Source organism: Capra hircus, chromosome 7, assembly GCF_001704415.2.
Source record: "Capra hircus breed San Clemente chromosome 7, ASM170441v1, whole genome shotgun sequence".
In the NCBI taxonomy this organism is placed as follows: Eukaryota; Metazoa; Chordata; class Mammalia; order Artiodactyla; family Bovidae; genus Capra; species Capra hircus.
The window spans coordinates 53243798-53261120 of NC_030814.1; the positions used below are offsets into that span (position 1 = coordinate 53243798).

Consider the following 17323-nt stretch of genomic DNA (forward strand, 5'->3'; position numbering starts at 1 on the left):
CCCAAGGATCAAACCAGTGTCTCCTGAATTGGCGGACAGATTCTTTAATGATGAGCCGTTGGGGAAGCACTGATAATCTTCTGGGAGGGAGCAAATCCTCTCTTCTGAGTCCTTTGTCATAATTTCCCATTTATGTGTCTTCTCCTTCCACTAGACTGCTGGCTCCATGAAGATATGGACAATGACTCTTCACTGTATCTGCATAGACAGCCTGGTACATAGATGAATTCAATGAATGAACAAGTTCTTGGGTAAGTGTCCCAGTTTGCAAATTCCCAGAGAGGGGACACAAAAGCAGATATGCTCCCTGCCTATATCTTCCTCTGGCTGTGTCCCCAGAGTTCAGTGTCTAATGCCAGGCATAAAGTAAATACTCAATAAACGCTTGTGGAATTGAACTGCTGTCCTCTGGCTGCAGCCAAAGTATAAAATGTGCAGGTCGGCTACTGAATGGTATTCTTTAGGGGACTCACTCTGAGGGGTGAAGACAATAACAAAGATCAGTATTTCATAATATGGAGGACAGTGCAGTTATCTGGTCTGAGGGAATCTGAAGCAAATCTCATTTCAGGGAGTGATGGAATAAAAATGTTTTACAAAACAAAAGACTTTTCCTGAACTTACTGTAGCAGAGTTACTTGCATTTGTATTTGACTTAAGTTGCAAAGAATAAAAATTACCCCAACTTTAGTTTCTATGAGAAAATTTGAATGTTTAGGGAATAATAAGTACTGAATTTTGTTGTTGCTCAGTTGCTACGTTGCTAACTCTTTGCAGCCCCATGGACTGCAGCATACCAGGCTTCCCTGTCCTCACTACCTCCCAGGGGTTGCTCAGATTCGAGACTTAGAGTACAGTTGACCCTCTGAATCCACGGACCCTGCATCCTCAGGACTCAGTATGTCCTGGATCCACCCCCTCACCCTGAATACACAGGGATGGCTATGGTCTAGACTTAAGCAGACTTGTTACTTACAAATGGTGAAGAATCAGCCAATAAAAAAGAGAGGTAAAAAAAATTGTAGGGTAACTGAAAATATATCTTGTAAGAGGTTATCTATGTGTAAAGATATAATTATGTTATTGTGTGTGTTTGGAGTGGTTTTTAGAAATGTACTTATTTATCCATGGTTGTGATGGGTCTTTGTTGCTACACACGGAGTTTCTCTAGTTGCAGAGAGTGAGGGTCATTCTTTGTTGTGGCACGCAGGCTTCTTATTGCGGCGGCTTCTGATGTTGAGGAGCACAGGGTCTAGGCATGCAGGCTTCAGTAGTTGCTGTTTGGAGTGTTTTGAAGGCAATGTCTACAGACAAAATAGTGTTGTCAACAAGCAGTAGTGACCTTGGTCAGCAAGAATATCCTTACAGACACTCAATGAAGAGGTAAGATCCGTAGTTCTATAGAGCATGCTATTAAACTATGTTTACAATTTTCTGTCTAACCATCTGCTTCTCCCACTACTATGCCCAAGCACAGATGCTGTGACTTGTTCATGCTGTCTCCCCAGTGTCTGAAAAGAACAGGTGGTCACAAGTGGCTGCAGAATGAATGAATGAATGAGGGTATGGATACTTAGTTTCATAACTGCAATACAAATGTTTGAGGTCCTCCATCAGACTCCTGTTAGATTTCTCTGGTGACTTCACCTCCATATAGTTTGAAGTAAACAAACACATAACATATATAGGCGCACGCTGTTCATTGATGTTTAGTCACTAAGTTGTGTCCGACTTTTTAAGACCCCATGGACTGTAGCCCACTAGGTTCCTCTGTCCATGGAATTCTCCAGGCAAGAATACTGGAGTGGGTTGCCATTTCCTCCTTCGGGAGATCTTCCTAAGCCAGGGATCAAACCTGCGTCTCCTGCATTGGCAGGTGGATTCTTTACCACTGAGCTACCAGGGATGCCTGTATAAAATGTAATTTTAAAAAATCAACAAATATTAAACAAACAACTTAAGTTCTGCCACAGCCTTTATGTGATCACTGGTGACTTTGGTGGCTTCTCAGAACCTCACCTTGAGGAAGGTCAGGCAGTCCTGGTTCTCACTCCTGTCCTTGTCACGAAGGTCGAAGTTGTAGAGGGCCCGGCACAGTGGGGGTGGCTGGGGCAGCTGCTTGATGACCTCCACGGAGCTGGCTGGGAAGACTCCACTGACTCCATTAATTTCCCCCTGGTACCAGTTCTCATCCAGCTGTCTTCGGAGGAGGATGACATCTCCCTTATTAAACCTCAGGTCACCGGGATTCTGCCCTCGGTAGTTGCATAAGGCCTTTGCTCGAGGCACCTGCAGTGACACAGATCAAGAAAACATGTATGGCTTAGAGGCTGGAGGGACCAAGGGGGTCACATTAGTTACTAATTACAGAGTACTTTCCATGCACTAAGTGCCATAGGTGGATTACCTTGTTTAACCTTTGAGACAGACAGTATTATCCCGTTTCTAAGGTGGAGTGACTGAGGCACAGAGAGGTGTAGTAACTCACTTAAGGTGGCACAGTCGGGAAATGGTGATATGGGGCTTGAACTCAGACAATCTGATTTTAGAGACCCTGTTCTTAATCACTATGCAGGGAGCAGGACTTTGAACTTGACTCTGCAACTATGGGAACTTGGGTAGGACCGTGACTCTTGCTAGGAATACTGATTTTGAATTCTGGCTTCACCTCTTTGCTCTTGTGTGACTACAGTCAAGTTATTTCATCTTTCTTAAACCATGTTCACTTATAAGATGAAGTGATAACAATATCTACCTTATTAGAGTTGCTGTGAGGACTAAAGGATATTAATGATGCATTTGTGTATTACTTCATATTTTGCACAGAATGTGCTCAACAGATGACACTTCTTAGAATGATCATCTGTAATGTAGGGCTAATGATATCAGTTCTACCTACTCTTCAGTGTTAATGGGAAGAAAACTGAGGTGAAAACTCCCTGAAAATAGAAAGTGCTATGTGAGAATGATACACCATAATTTGTCTTCAGCCTTGTCTAGAAACTGAAAACCCCATGTGTGTTTGTGTCTTTAGCAAGCACAACTAAGACAAATTAACAATCAGAAATCAATCATCACTTAAAAATAATCAGCTAAAGAATTGTTATTTGTCAAATCAGTTGTCAGTCTAAACAATTATTTCAGTCAAATGCATTGTTTTCCTAATTGAAACTGGTTTCTCCACAGAGAAATGGTCTCACTCTGGTCTTGCTTGAAGTCAGTTTGACAAATGGAAAGTTCTAGTAACTTGGGTTTTATAGAAAGCCCTTCAGTGTTACCTCTAATTGTATTGTGTTTTGTGTTTTCCTCAGTCATCGGGTGGAGTAGCCCCTTGGCTGGGGACAGTCTTGCTATTTATGAGGGGGAGGTAAGGAGACATTAATTCAGTTCTTCAAGGACCTTCTGAGTCTTCAATGTTCATTTAAAAATGAACTGCAAACAGCTTAGGGATCGAGATAAGACCCGAACAGCACCGTATTGCTAATGGGATGGCAGACCAGTGCTTTTCTGCTGGTCCCTGGGGAGACAGACAACCACAGGAACACAGCTCATTTGGTGGGCAAATGAGCCAAGATGTATGTACTAGGAGGTTTAACACAGTGTTGTGTATAAACAGAAACAGCTGAATAAATTATGATACACCCATACAATGGAAAACCCTGCAATCATCAAAGTTGATGATGTTGATCTATAATTAACAACATGAGAGTTACTCATACTGTTCAGTATAACAGAAGAGATAAAAAACAGTTATGTACGCTAGGCTTTCTTTATAAATATATATATATATATATATATTTATATCTATTTACCTGAGGAAAATGCTAGATGGCTATACACTAACATTTGAAAAGTGGTTATTTCTAAATGGTGAGATTTTTGAATACTAAAAAAAGAGTTTAAGTGCTTTGCTGTGTTTTCTAAATTTTCTACAATGGAGTAATTGTGTTGTCTATTAAAATTGGATGGTAAAAAGAAAATGAATGAAGCTGGGGGATGAGAAGTGAAAGGTATGGGAGGAATTTAGGAGGAAAATAAGCCAAGCTAAGTAGGATTAACAAACCATGGAACTACCTTTTGGAGAAGCTGTTCCCTTACATGAGAAGTAAGCAGGTGCAAGCAGAATGAGAGCAGAGGATTTCTGGGGAATGATCTAAATCTGTTAGACTCCCAGGGTGAGTTATATCAGGGAGTAATAGTTGTCAGTCTCTATGCCTTCTCTCAGTTTTATGTTATAATATAAATCACATTTTTCTGGGTACGTCAGCATTTGGCATACATAGGTCACATTTACCAGCCTCTGCTGATGCTGAAACTCCAATACTTTGGCCACTTGATTCGAAGAACTGACTCACTGGAAAAGACCCTAATGCTGGGAAAGACTGAAGACAGGAGAAGAAGGGGACGACAGAGGATGAGATGGTTGGATGGCATCACCAAACCTGGCACGCTGCAGTCTATGGGGTCGCAAAGAGTCGGACATGACTGAGTGACTGAACTGAACTCAACTGGCAGCTACATCTGGCCGAAAGGATATAAGTATATTTTAGGAAATGTCCTTACTGAGAAGGACTGACTTTCTTTTCCTTTCCTCCATTTTGTAATGGGGAATGTGGACATGATTGCTGGAGCTCTAGCTGCCACCTTGAACAATGAGGATGAAAGTCTCACCTAAAAAGGGGGGAAGTAGTCTGCATTGTAGAGCTGCTAGGCAAGTCCTGGATTACTTTACTTCCCAATTTTTATCTGAAAGCTAAATGAACTTCCATCTTGCCTAATACACTGTCATTTTTGATTCATAAAAGGAAAGGAAAGCAAAGGAAGGAGGAATGAAAAGTTAGGGGAAAAAAGAATTTAAGCCCTTTTGACTTTGCATAATAAGATGATATCAATATCTAATATTTATTCAGTGTTTCTTCCTATGTACCAGATACTGTGCTAAGCACCCCACAATATCTTTTATTTAATTCTCACCACCTGTGATTAGAAAACTGGGGATCAGAGAAGTTAAAAATTTTCCTAAGTTCATGAACTGTTTAGCTGCATTTTTATGACACTTTCCCCTTCGTCCCAGTTTGATGCCTCTGGTCTGAGTTACATTTTATTCTAACTAAAATAGGAGCAATGGAGATTCAACGTAGATGTTGTAAATGGCCAAGTTGCTTTTTTCCTTTCTTTTCTGGAAGACATTTCTATACAAGTGACTTATATATTTTAATCACCACGGAGCAAGTATATTAAACTGAAACTGCACAAACTGCTTAAATCTCTTTGAAGAGACATAAACTTTGAAACCCTGAGATAGTACTAATTGTCTGACCATCTCCATCTTATCTCCATATCCCCTCAGTAGAGATAAAGGATTGTGGAAGCAGGTTGCAAATTCTACCTTTAACATGAAAAATATTTTTCATCACCTTTTCTCTTCATTCTCCCCCTTTTATTCTCAGTTCTACATTCATATTTATCAGAAACATTGGCTTCTATGTTGTACAGGTGGTGGAGGTGGGGGTGGGGATGAGGAAGAAGAAAGAGAGAGAATCTGAAGAGGGGAAGGGAATGAACACTTATTGTGGTTCTGACAAGCCATAGAAATTTGTCTTATTGCCCTGCTGTGGGCTTCTCAGGTGGCTCAGTGGTAGAGTCCACCTGCAGTGTAGAAGACATAGGAGACGTGGGTTTGATCCCAGGGTTGGGAAGATCCCCTGGAGAAGGAAATGGCAACCCGCTCTAGCTTTCTTGCCTGGAAAATCCCATGGACAGAGGAGATGGCAGGTAATCTACCATCCATGGGGTTGCAATAGAGTCAGACATGCCTTAGTGACTAAACAACAAGAATAATTGCACTTTCCATGTACTATCTCATTCATATGATCTCAAAGCCTGTGAAATAGTTTTATCTTAATTTTATCAATGAAGAAACAGAAGTTCTGAGCTGTTCAACGTTCAGGCAAAGTCACACAGCCAATGACCAGCAGCCCTGAGACTGACTTCCATTCATTTGACCTCAAAGCCCTGACTTCTGTTTCATCTTCCTGAAATCACCTAGTATGTTATCCATCATAAAATTCATTTGGGGTATTGTTTTATAATCAAAATCTTGCTGCTGGTAGCATTAGCATGAATTATTGAACTCCAGAGCCCTCATGTAAAAGTTAAGCACCTGGAGAGACTCAGCTGGTTGATTCTATCTGGTCCTCAAAGGTTCTCTCAAGGGGAAATGACTCCAAGTTCCACATCAGCCATCACCCGGTGTATTGCCGGAAAACAGCTTTTACTACCCTGACTGTTTCCTGTCTTGACAGGTGCCAGTGGGAGGGGCGATGAGGATAAAGTGAGTGTGGAGGTTTCAGAGTCAGGTCATAACCAAATGTTTTTCCTGGTGCTTTTCAAAAACCCAGATAATCCAATGGAAGGCTGAGTGTGTGGCTAACAAGCTATCCTTTTCTGAGATCCAAAAGGCTTAATAAGTCAATGTGCCAGTCTATCAATCTGTCACCTCAGCAGGGTCTGAAAGCCTTGAGGGCCATCTTTTAAGGGAAGATAAAGCACAGGACACTGAAATAAGGAAATGGGCATGCAGAGATATTCATGGTAAAATTATGTTGTAGTATTTTTGTGTGTTACTAGTAAAATGGCAAGCGTCCCTTCTCTGAGGATCCACCTGTTTGGATCCATCTTCTCAGAGGCATGTCATTCACTCTGGCCACACCACATACACATGGGTATGTGGCCCAGGCTGGCCACTAATAAACTGAGCAAGGCCCTGTGGGGGCCTTTCTGGGGACAGAACTAACCCCTGTCCAGTGCCATGTCCTCTGCTTTTTGTTTATATGAAAAAAGTTTTAGCCTCCGAAGGCTTCCCTGAGTTTCAGAAAACAATTTAAGATGAGAAAATGCAAAAATAAGAACAGCCAAGTAAGACACAATAAATAGTTTAGCCATAATACAAAGTCAAGGACCTTTCGTTTCTCATCAAGGATGATAGATAATATTCTGAGCCATGTCCTTGAGTTGTTTTATAGATACTAAAATCCCCATCAGGTGAAAAAAGTGATGACCACATACAGGTAGAACCCAGACCAGTCAAAACCAAAAGGTTGATGCTGTTAACTCGCTAAATACCACCCAGTTACCTCTCCACCAACCAACCAGAAAAATATCCATGAGCTGATCAGGCATTCTGCAACCCTCTCCTTCAGCTTGCCTTTAAAATCCCTTCCCTGAAATCCTTTGGGGAGTTTGGGTCTTTTGAGCATTAGCCACCCATTCTCCCTGCTTGGTGTTCTGCAATTAATGCTGCACTTTGCTCACCACAACTGATGTCAGTAGATTGGGTTTACCGTGTGGGTGAGTGGACCCAAGTTTGGCTCAGTAACAGAATGCCCAAATCCTCCTGGTATAATGCTGGTACAGGGCAGGCATGTGCTCCAAACTGGGTCAGTTAGAATCGTCTTTGATGTGTGATATATAGACACCCAAGAAGAGAGTATTTCTTTTGGATCATGAGCCTGGAGGTGGTGAGCCTTGGGCTACCAGTGATGATATTTCCCAGACACCAGACACACCTTCCTGAATGAAGGTGCAGAAGGCACAAGAACTAGCCATATCATAAGATAAATAGGTATTGATGGATAGAGCCTTGGCAATAAAATTTGAATGTCTACATCCAGCTATGCCTGAAGGATACACAGTTAAATGAGATGATATTCCCAATGTACTGTTTATTATTGAAATTGCCTGGAATTGTTTTCTGACCCCTGAAACTGAAAAAGTCTTAATTAATACATATTATAACCCTATAGACAGTGAAACTGCAAAACAGGGAAATAACCAAATGGCAGAATTCAAAAACAGCAGCAGGTCTATCTGCCAACAAGCTCTGAGCTCATTTCCAACTGGAAAATGAAGGAGGCGGGTGGATTGATAACAGGGTAAGAGAAAAGGAGCCCAGATTGAATGGAACCATCACAGGTATGCAGACAAGGGAAAAAGCTTTGCTGCAGTGAGCGTTCAGCCTGCTCCCGGGTAACGAGCTGTGTGCCATGCATGAGTGGCACTCCCCACTTGTTTAGAAAGAGGCTGGCCTGGTTCTCTACTCCTGGCATTGGGTGGGGCCAAATCCAACACGCTGACCTAGCTGCTTACCTCCCTGCGCTGGTCACAAGGTGGCCCGTCACAGGAGAGTGGAGCCAAGAGAAAACATTCTGGCCTTTGGCTCGAGTTATCAGTCACCAGGCTATGAATTCCCTACCGGATAATTTAGGGTTCATGTCTGAAACACCTCTGAAATTCTATCTCTGAGGCCTGGACACAAGCAGGTGTTTAATAAATGCTTGGTGAATGAATGCATTTGTGAATTAATCCAGAAACATCCAGGAATTGCCATTCTTGGAGGAAAAGAATGCATATTAGATTACTAATTATAACTGATAATAATTATTTGAAAGATCTATTTGCATGAGCTAGAAAATTTAAAAAAAAGGAGAACTGAGGTCCTATTTTCCAAATTGCCCTGAATTTTAACCATTTAGTGCTACACATACTCAGAAAGGGTTCCATACTCAAATGGGCCCAGGAATCACTGAGTTGATACAGGCTTGTTTGCTGGCAGGCTTCTCAGAGGCTCCACTCCGCTAGTGTGACTTTGTGTTGCCATCTGAACCACTTTGCAAGATTGGCAGGCCAGGCCTGGGGAATGCTGGGTAAAGTAAACGTTACTTCCCCGGTGACTTCACTCTGCTCGTGAGGCAAAGGGTCAAGCTGACTGGCCTGGGTCCTCACTTCCTAGTTGCTTTCTTGGCCAACTGAGCCATCCTGCCTCCTTCCCTCACGGTGACAATCCTTTTGGAGCAGATAGCGGAGGCAAGGGAGTATATTTTAGAAAGTGCTGGGTGGCCCTTGTGCCCATGTACCTCTGGTGAGGAGGGAGACCCCCACACTCCCAGCACTCACTCAACAACATCATATCTGGCTGGCCTTGATAAGTCCCAGACCATCTGTTGCTGGGGGCTTGAGATCACCAGAAGGTCTGAATCTGGACATTCCTATCTGAGGCCAGGCTTATGAGACATACTGTGAGAATTTCTTTTTATCGTAGAATATTTTACTTGTTCAGGGAGTGGTACTAGGGTGCAATAGAACACAGATGTCAAAGTGAAGGAAGATGTTGGTTTGCATTCTGGCTTTGGTAACTGTGGCCAAATCACTTAGCCTTCTTGACTCTTAGTATGGATTATTCATAAACTGGGGCTAATACTAATACTTCTTGTGCAGTAAACTCGGCAAATCTGTGTTAGCCAAACTGCAGATTCCAGTGGAAGATTTGGCCCATTCACCTGAGACATAACCTCTAAGCTCCTAGAAAATCCTGCCTGATGAGAGGAACTGTTTGCTTAGAGCTTTGGGACATAGCAGATAGTCTAAGTGAGCAATGTGATTTATGTTGGGGAGAGGCTGAGTTATGCAGTAAAACCTTGACCTCTGGAGGGGCTAGAGACTAAGGCCAGCTGCATGGGAAGCCAGTCACACCTACCTGACTGACCCCCAGTAAGAACCCTGGACATCGAGTCTTGGGCAAGCTTCCTTGGTTGGCAATACTTTATGTGTGTTGTCATGCACTGTTACAGGGAGAAATGAGTGCTGTCTGTGAAACTCATCTGGGAGAGGATGACTAAAACCTGTGGCAGGTCTCTCCTGGATTCTATTCTATGTGCTTTTCTTTTTTTTTTTTTTTTTGTTTCTGACTTTAGTCTGTATCCTTTCACTGTAATAAACTGTAACTGCATATAAGGGGATTCTCTGATGGCTTAGATGGAAAAGAATCTGACGGCAATGCGGGAGACCCAGGTTCGATCCCTGAATCGGGAAGATCCCCTGGAGAAGGGAATGGCCACCCACTCCAGTATTCTTGCCTGGGAAATCCCATGGACAGAGGAGCCTGGTGGGGTACATATAACTGATTTGCTCAGTTCTGTGAGCCTGTCTAGGGAATCACTGAATCCTGGGGATTCTTGGGGATCCTGAACACACTTTCTCATGGGTTTGCTGAGAAGCCTAATGAGATAAATTACACAGAATACTTAGTAAAATTCTTAGCAAATAAGTATTAAAATAGAATGCTTAGATATTTTTTGCCCAGTGGAGGAGAGGGGAGTAATCAGCTTGCTGTTATACATTCTGGACTGGCTTTTCCAGCCCTATGTCTCACTCTTTCTTTCAATAAGTATTTTAAAAAAATATTCATTTGGTTACACCAGCTCTTAGTTGTGGCACATGGAATCTTTCAGTTGTGGCTTGTGAACTCTCAGTTGCGACATGCAAACTCTTAGCTGCAGCATGTGGGATCCAGTTTCCCGACCATGGACCGAACCCGGGCTCCTTGTATTGGGAGCACAGAGTCTTAGCCACTGGGCCACCAGGGAAGTCCCTTAGGTGTTTTTGAGTGCCAGCTATGCCAGGTGTTGTCTAGTTGTAGGGGGAAACAAAGATCAAACTTATAAGTAAACAATTATGCATATAACTAGAAGTTGGAGTGTCATAGAGGAGAATAGGGAGGTGAGAGAACCTGAGGAACAGAAGGAGAACCAGTACAAGGAAGGTTCTTATTATTGGTTCTATAGCTTAACATCTCCATTGTAAAGCAATTATCTTCCAACTTAAAAAAGTCTCTTCTGTCCTGTGACTTCTGTCATGTATCTCTATCCTCTTTCCCTGAAGTCTTCTGTCTCAGGCCTCTCCTGCTTCTGGGCAGAGAGCTGGGAGGGCACAGACCCACAGACCCACATGTGCCTTCTTTCTCTCCAGCCACTGGGAGTCAGTGGACGTGGCATTTCTTCCTTCCCTCTGAATCAAATATCAATAAGGTACCCGGAACATGCCAGCCTTCTTCCCCCTGGTCCCTCCTGCTTTCTTCCTGAGTTATCAGGGGTCCTAAAGCAGGAATTAAATTAAATTCACCCATTCCAGTCCATTTTAGTTCACTGATTCCTAAAATATTGATGCTCACTCTTGCCATCTCCTCTTTGACCACTTCTGATTTACCTTGATTCATGGATCTAACATTTCACGTCCCTCTTTACAGCATCAGACTTTACTTTCATCACCAGTCACATCCACAACTGGGTATTATTTTCGCTTTGGCTCCATCTCTTCATTCTTTCTGGAGTTATTTCTCCACTGATCTCCAGGAGCATATTGGGCATCTACCGACCTGGGGAGTTCATCTTTCAGTGTCATATCTTTTTGCCTTTTTATACTGTTCATGGGGTTCTCAAGGCAACAATACTGAAGTGGTTTGCCATTCCCTTCTCCAGTGGACCATGTTTTGTCAGAATTCTCCACAATGACTCGTCTGTCTTGGGTGGCCCTACACGAATGGCTCATAGTTTCATTGAGTTAGACAAGGCTGTGGTCCATATGGGGGCTTCCCTGATAGCTCAGTTGGTAAAGAATCCACCTGCAATGCAGGAGACCCTGCTTCGATTCCTGGGTTGGGAAAATCCCCTGCAGGAGGATATGGCAACCCACTCCAGTATTCTTGCCAGAGAATCCCCATGGACAGAGGAGCCTGGCCGGCTACAGTCCACGGGGTTGCAAAGAATCATATATGACTGAGCAACTAAACACAGCACAGCAAAGCAGAAAAAGGGGGAAGAAAGCAGGAGTTCACAGGAGTGGTCAGAGAGAGAACCACTCACAACCAGCAGCCTCTTTTCAGGGTCACTATTAGCATGCTTTCATTTTTCCTTCCAAACATTTCTCTGAGATTGCTTTGGAGGTGATTTCATCCCCCCAGCACAGGAAGTAATCCCCGACACATTCATAGCCAGCTTGGGGTTGCTTTTGAGATGAGCCAGGTGTCTGGTCCTGAAGCTGTTGGTGGCCTTGTCTTCCTACAGGAGGGCACAGGGAACCCTGAAGGAAGGGCGGGAGGTGTGTGGGAGCCTGAAGGACAAAGGGAGGAGCCACCTCACCCATTCTGGGGGGCCATTCTGCCCTCATTCATTTTTCCCATTCCCCGAGAGAGCTTTTCCTATAGGTGTGGTGCTTGGTTTATGAGTGTCTTTCCACATGGTTTGAGAAACTGAGCCCAAGCCACCACACAGAGGGAGGCAATCACTGCCACTTCTCCCCTTGGGGGGAAAGCTCTGCTCCCATGTACACTGGCTTTCTCCCCCAAGTTCTTTCTATCTTTTTACCTCCGCGTGGAGGTTTCTGGAGTGGAAGGAGGAATGACGCACTTAAACAGCACGGTGTTTCTGATCATGGAGCCATCGGGTCTGAGCACTGGAGGTGGCCGCAAGATGAGACACACAACTTACAGACTTGGTTCTCAAAGCACTGAACCTCTCTGGGCCTCAGTTTCCTTAACTGCAAAGCGAAGAAGGTGAATTTTATCTTTCCTTCCAATGCTCATGATAATGGGAAATTAAGTGGATGATTAAAGCCCCAGGAGGATCTCTATTTTTTAATAAAAAAGGATCTCCTTTTTAATTAAACTTTTAATTTTGTATTGGAGTATGGCCGATTAACAATGTTGTGATAGTTTCAGGTGGACAGCAAAGGGGCTCAGCCATACATATATACATATCCATTATCCCCCAAACTCCCTCCCATTTGAGCTGTCACATGACATTGAGCAGAGTTCCCTGTTAGGGGAACTATTTTAGAATATACCAGAATATTCCAGAAATAGGGCAATGGATGAGACAAAACCAAATTGGCAAAATGTTGCTAGCCATTTAGGAGTCCTGGGTAGAGGCGCTTTGTCCCACCACTCTCTCTGCTCTCTCTCCTCCGGAGAATGGCTGCTGAGCAAAGGTGCCACACAGGACAGGATGTGATGAGCAATGAAGGGATGTGAGTGCCCCAGACCCTCAGGGAGAGTGACTTTGGCAAGCAGAGCTGAAGTGGCTGGGCTTGTCTTCTGCTGTTCAAAAGTTACACCTGGGTTTCAAATGCTTTACTTAGTCTCCCTGCTTTCAGCCTCAGGTGTTTTTGTGTATGTGTGCCCACTCAGACTTACTGGCATCTTAATCTGGTGATACCCAAAGAAAAAGTCTGTATGGCCTTTGCTGAAAATAGAAAGCCCTGGAAGTTAGCAATCTCCTCTCTCAGTTCAGCTGTCCCTGAGACAAGACTGTCACCACCAGGACCTTCTGCACCTCTGCAGTCGTGTCTGCCTCTTTGAAATCAAAATTCACAGCATCCCTCTCCTTTTCATCAAATGGAAAAGATGTGACCTTAGAGGAGAGTACCCTGCTTGCCTACAGAGCTGGACCTGATGTTAGGAGTGAGCGACTGGACATCAGAGAAATACTAAAGACCCACAAGTCATCTGTCACACTGGGCCCTGGATCATTGGAGTGGGAAGCTTGAATTTAGGGAAATCCTCTGAAAGTCCCTGAGAAATAGAAACTGCTTCTGAGGGCTAAGCCATAGAAGTAGTCCAGCAGTTATTTGCAATCATGTTCCCAATAAGATAAAGCCTGTAGTCTTCCTAGGAATATGAGATGTTGCAGAATACATGGATGGTTGTTTTTTTCCATAAGGTCTTATCAAATAGATGCCAATATCTTTGGCATGGAGTCTCTATCTTCTGCATCTCGGTCTTTGGGAAGCCTTTGCTGTCTCATCCCACAGGGTTGAGTTGAGCCTCCTTTCCTGTGAGCCACTGCACCCTACACTTCCCCTGGCACAACACTCATCACCTTGTATCGTAACTGCTGGTTTACTTGTCTGCTTGTCCACCAGATTTGAACTCTGCCTCAGCACGGTCTACAATTTGTCCATCTTTTACTACTCTTGGCCTTCCCAGGTGTCACTAGAGGTGAAGAACCCCCCTGCCAATGCGGTAGATGTGAAGGATGCAGGTTCGATCCCTGGGTTGGAAGGTCCCCTGGAGGAAGGCATGACGGCCCACTCCAGTATTCTTGCCTAGAGAATTTCATGAATGGAAGAGCCTGGCGGGCTACTGTCCACAGAGTCACAGAGTCGGACATGACTGAAGCAACACGGTGTGTGCAAAGCAGCCACACCTGACAAAGCAATGCCATCGACTTATTATTCAACACAAATGTACTGAAAACCTACAGTATGTTAGGCAGATGCTGTCTCTGCATTTACGGGACTTACATTCTAGAGGCACCTAGTAACTCAATAATTGTATTTGTTGAATGAAAGCATTTGTTGAATGAATGAAAGAATGAATATTAAGCCACACCACTGCCACTTAAATCCAACTTCAACTTTGATATTTTGCCGTTTCTGCTCCTGCCATAAAATTCTAGCAGGCCCAACTAGTTATTTTTCTAGGATTGAAAAGTATCCAGGCATGCTAGCCATAGATAAAAACAGTATTTCTCTAGGTCATCCTTAAAAAAAGGCCCCATTACTTGAAATGAGCTTTGAGCTGTGTCTGCGTCCCCATTTTGCCAATGTATACCTGCCTTGGAGCCTCCTACTGCTAAAGACTTTTTCTTGCCCACACATCCTTTTCATCAAGGGTCTAATCTCCGCTGCAGGAAGCCATGATGAGTGACAAAAAATGCCAGCTGGCAGCCCCAGGGAAGGGAGCAGAAGGGAGCAAGGAGGTATCTTTTTCTGCCTATTCAGAACATTGAAGTCCAATTTCTTGCCAGCCACATGAGCCAAAGACAGCGGCTCCCAGCAGCTGTTGATCTGAGAGGCTCCAGTCCCAGCCCTGTGACCCGGGCGTCACTGGCACTCCTCATGCACGTCTGAGAGCAGGTTGGCATGAAAGAGTGGCCCTGCTGTTCTCTTCCCTGAGGGCTGGCTTTGGTGGGCCTGCTTCAGATGGCAGAAAAAAGAGAGACCCACTCTGCGAAGAATCTTTCTTGTTGTGGATGGACATTCCTTGATAATTGCTGCCCCAGGTTTCCTCCTCTTCCCATCCCTTTCCTCCTCATCTTGGTGGTGTGCTGGTTAACAAGCTCTCCAACAAAGGGGAAAAGATGGCTCTGATTTGTAGTGTTTGCCAATTGCCATGATGTAAATACACTACCTGGGCTACCAACCTGGCGTCACTGAACATGGAGTTGGAAGGACAGGAGACATGTGTTATTGCCTTTCATGGGCCCAGAGGAGCTGAGTTAAATGCCATGACATAGCCTGATGCCGTGACATAGCTCTCTAATTCACACTGGCTCCAGGGGTGAAAGACTGTACAGACGAGTACAGTTGTCTTTCTGCAACTGGGACTTTGGGATATGGGTGGTAAAGCACTTCTGCATCTGTTAGGTCATTGGGCTCTAACCACCATGCTGCATGGTTAGAGTTATGCTTATTTGGTGGAGGAAGAAATCGAGGCACAGGAAGCTAGGACCTGCCTCAGCTGCCAAAGCTGGGATTTGCTCAGTCCCTGTCTCTCCACTCTTCACCCTGGTCATTCTCCTCCCATACTGACCCCTGCGGCCCAACCATGCATCTTCTGTGCTACGAATGCCTCGTGCACACTTACTTCTAATGTTCTTCCAGGATGTTCTTTCAGCATCCCACCCTCTTCTCCTGCCCAACTGCTACTTCACTTTTAGGTCTCAGCTTATACAGTGTGTCCCTGAAAGTCCACATCAGGGGCAGGGATCTCTTCCAGGTACTTTAATGACACTCCCTAGTACCACCCCCATCATGGGGTTGTTCAAATGGCTTGTTTATGGATCTGCGTCCTCCAAGAATGTAAACTTGGCGAGGGCAGAAACTTTTTTTTTAAGTTTTTGGTTTATATTGGAGTGCCATTGATTAAAAATGCTGTGATAGTTTCAGGTGTACAGCAAAGTGATTCAGGTAGACATGTGTCTTTTCTTTTTCAAATTCTTTTCCCATTTAGGTCGTTACATAGTATCGAGCAGACTTCCCTGTGCTGTCCAGTAGGTGCTTGTTGGTTATCCATTTTAAATATAGCAGTGTGTACATGTCCATCCCACACTGAGGGCAGAAACTTTTATTGAGTTCACCATTGATTCTAGTGCCAAACACAGTCTATGGCCAATAAGTAGTTTTAGAATGAATGAACCCATGAACGATGGTCTCCTAACCCTACACTCATAGCATGCTCTCTTTCTATGCTATTTCCTATCAGGATCCCCAGAGAATCCCTTTTCTCATAGATTGGTTGAGGTTTTCTCAGGCTTCTGGCATGGGGTTTCTTCTAGAATGCCCAGCCAGGCAGACTGCTCATCTCCATAGCAGCCGCTCCCCTCCCCTGCCTCATGGTGGCCCCCCTCCCTGCCCCGGGCTCTGCCAAGTGTCACTGAAACAAGCTGAGAAACCTGTTTGGTATGCTCTGAAATGTGCTCATTACACACATGCCACGACAAAGACACAAGGCAGGAAGAAGATTCCAGACAGAAGCACCTGCCCCTCTGGGAAAGGAGGAATGGTTGGGAGTATTCTGGAACCAGCATGCCCTATAACTGCAAGCCTGAGCCTTCTGGGTTAGCGGTGATTCCCTCAGTTTCCTTCTGAGGAGGCAGGGAGGGGTCAGGGCTGCTAGTGCGCTGGGAGCTGCTGACCTTTTAGCGTCACGGAATCTTATACGTAGCTACATGTCTCATTGCAAACATATGATCATTGTCTGTAGACACAGATGGCTGCCACTTAAAACAGGTGGGGGTGGTCTGGTGCGTGTGAGTGACTTCTCTTATATTACCAAAGCCTGCCTAGTAATGCAAGCTTTGGGGTGGTCATCTTTGATCTCGAGCACAAATGAGGAAAAAATAATCAAACAGTCATAGAGGATATGATGATGTATCTAGAAGCATTCTGTCCAAACGGCTGTCTGTGATGATGGAAACGTGTACTGTCTAATACAGTATCCACCAGCCACACATGATTACTGAGTACTTGCCATATGGCTATTGTTAAGGAGGAACTGGATTTTAGATTTTATTTATTTTTAATTCATATAAATGTAAATAGCTACATGTGGCTAGTGGCTATTATACTGGACAGCACAGCTCTGGATATAACAGTTAAAAAAAATACAGAAAGGGGAATTCCCCGGTGGTCCAGTGGTTAGGACTCTGCGCTTCACTGGGGAGGGAACAATCTCGATGCTGGTTGGGGAACTAGGATCCCACAAGCTGCGTGGTGTGGCCAAAAAAAATAAAACAAAAACAAAAAACCAGAGAGGGAGAGAGTGAGAAATACAAAGAACTGAAGAACATATTAAATGACACAACAAGGATGCAATAAGAAAAATTCAGAAAGTGGGAAACTATAAGACAAATGACCGAATTCCTCTAATGAGAGATAAGAGAAAGTGTTGTGTGTGTGTGTGAAATAGAGAGAGTAAAGGACATGT

The 17323-nt window shown here is 44.1% G+C and overlaps 1 protein-coding gene across 5 annotated transcripts in view; it reads right to left on the bottom strand.

Annotated features, from left to right (window-relative positions):
- Nucleotides 1-17323, bottom strand: part of SH3RF2 (SH3 domain containing ring finger 2) — a 149178-nt gene that overhangs the window by 80575 nt on the left and 51280 nt on the right. For all 5 annotated transcript variants that reach the window (XM_005683093.3, XM_013965660.2, XM_013965658.2 and 2 more), the window contains one exon: nucleotides 2020-2289. In XM_005683093.3, coding sequence (XP_005683150.2) covers nucleotides 2020-2289 — 270 coding nt within the window. The remainder of the gene's footprint in view (nucleotides 1-2019; nucleotides 2290-17323) is intronic.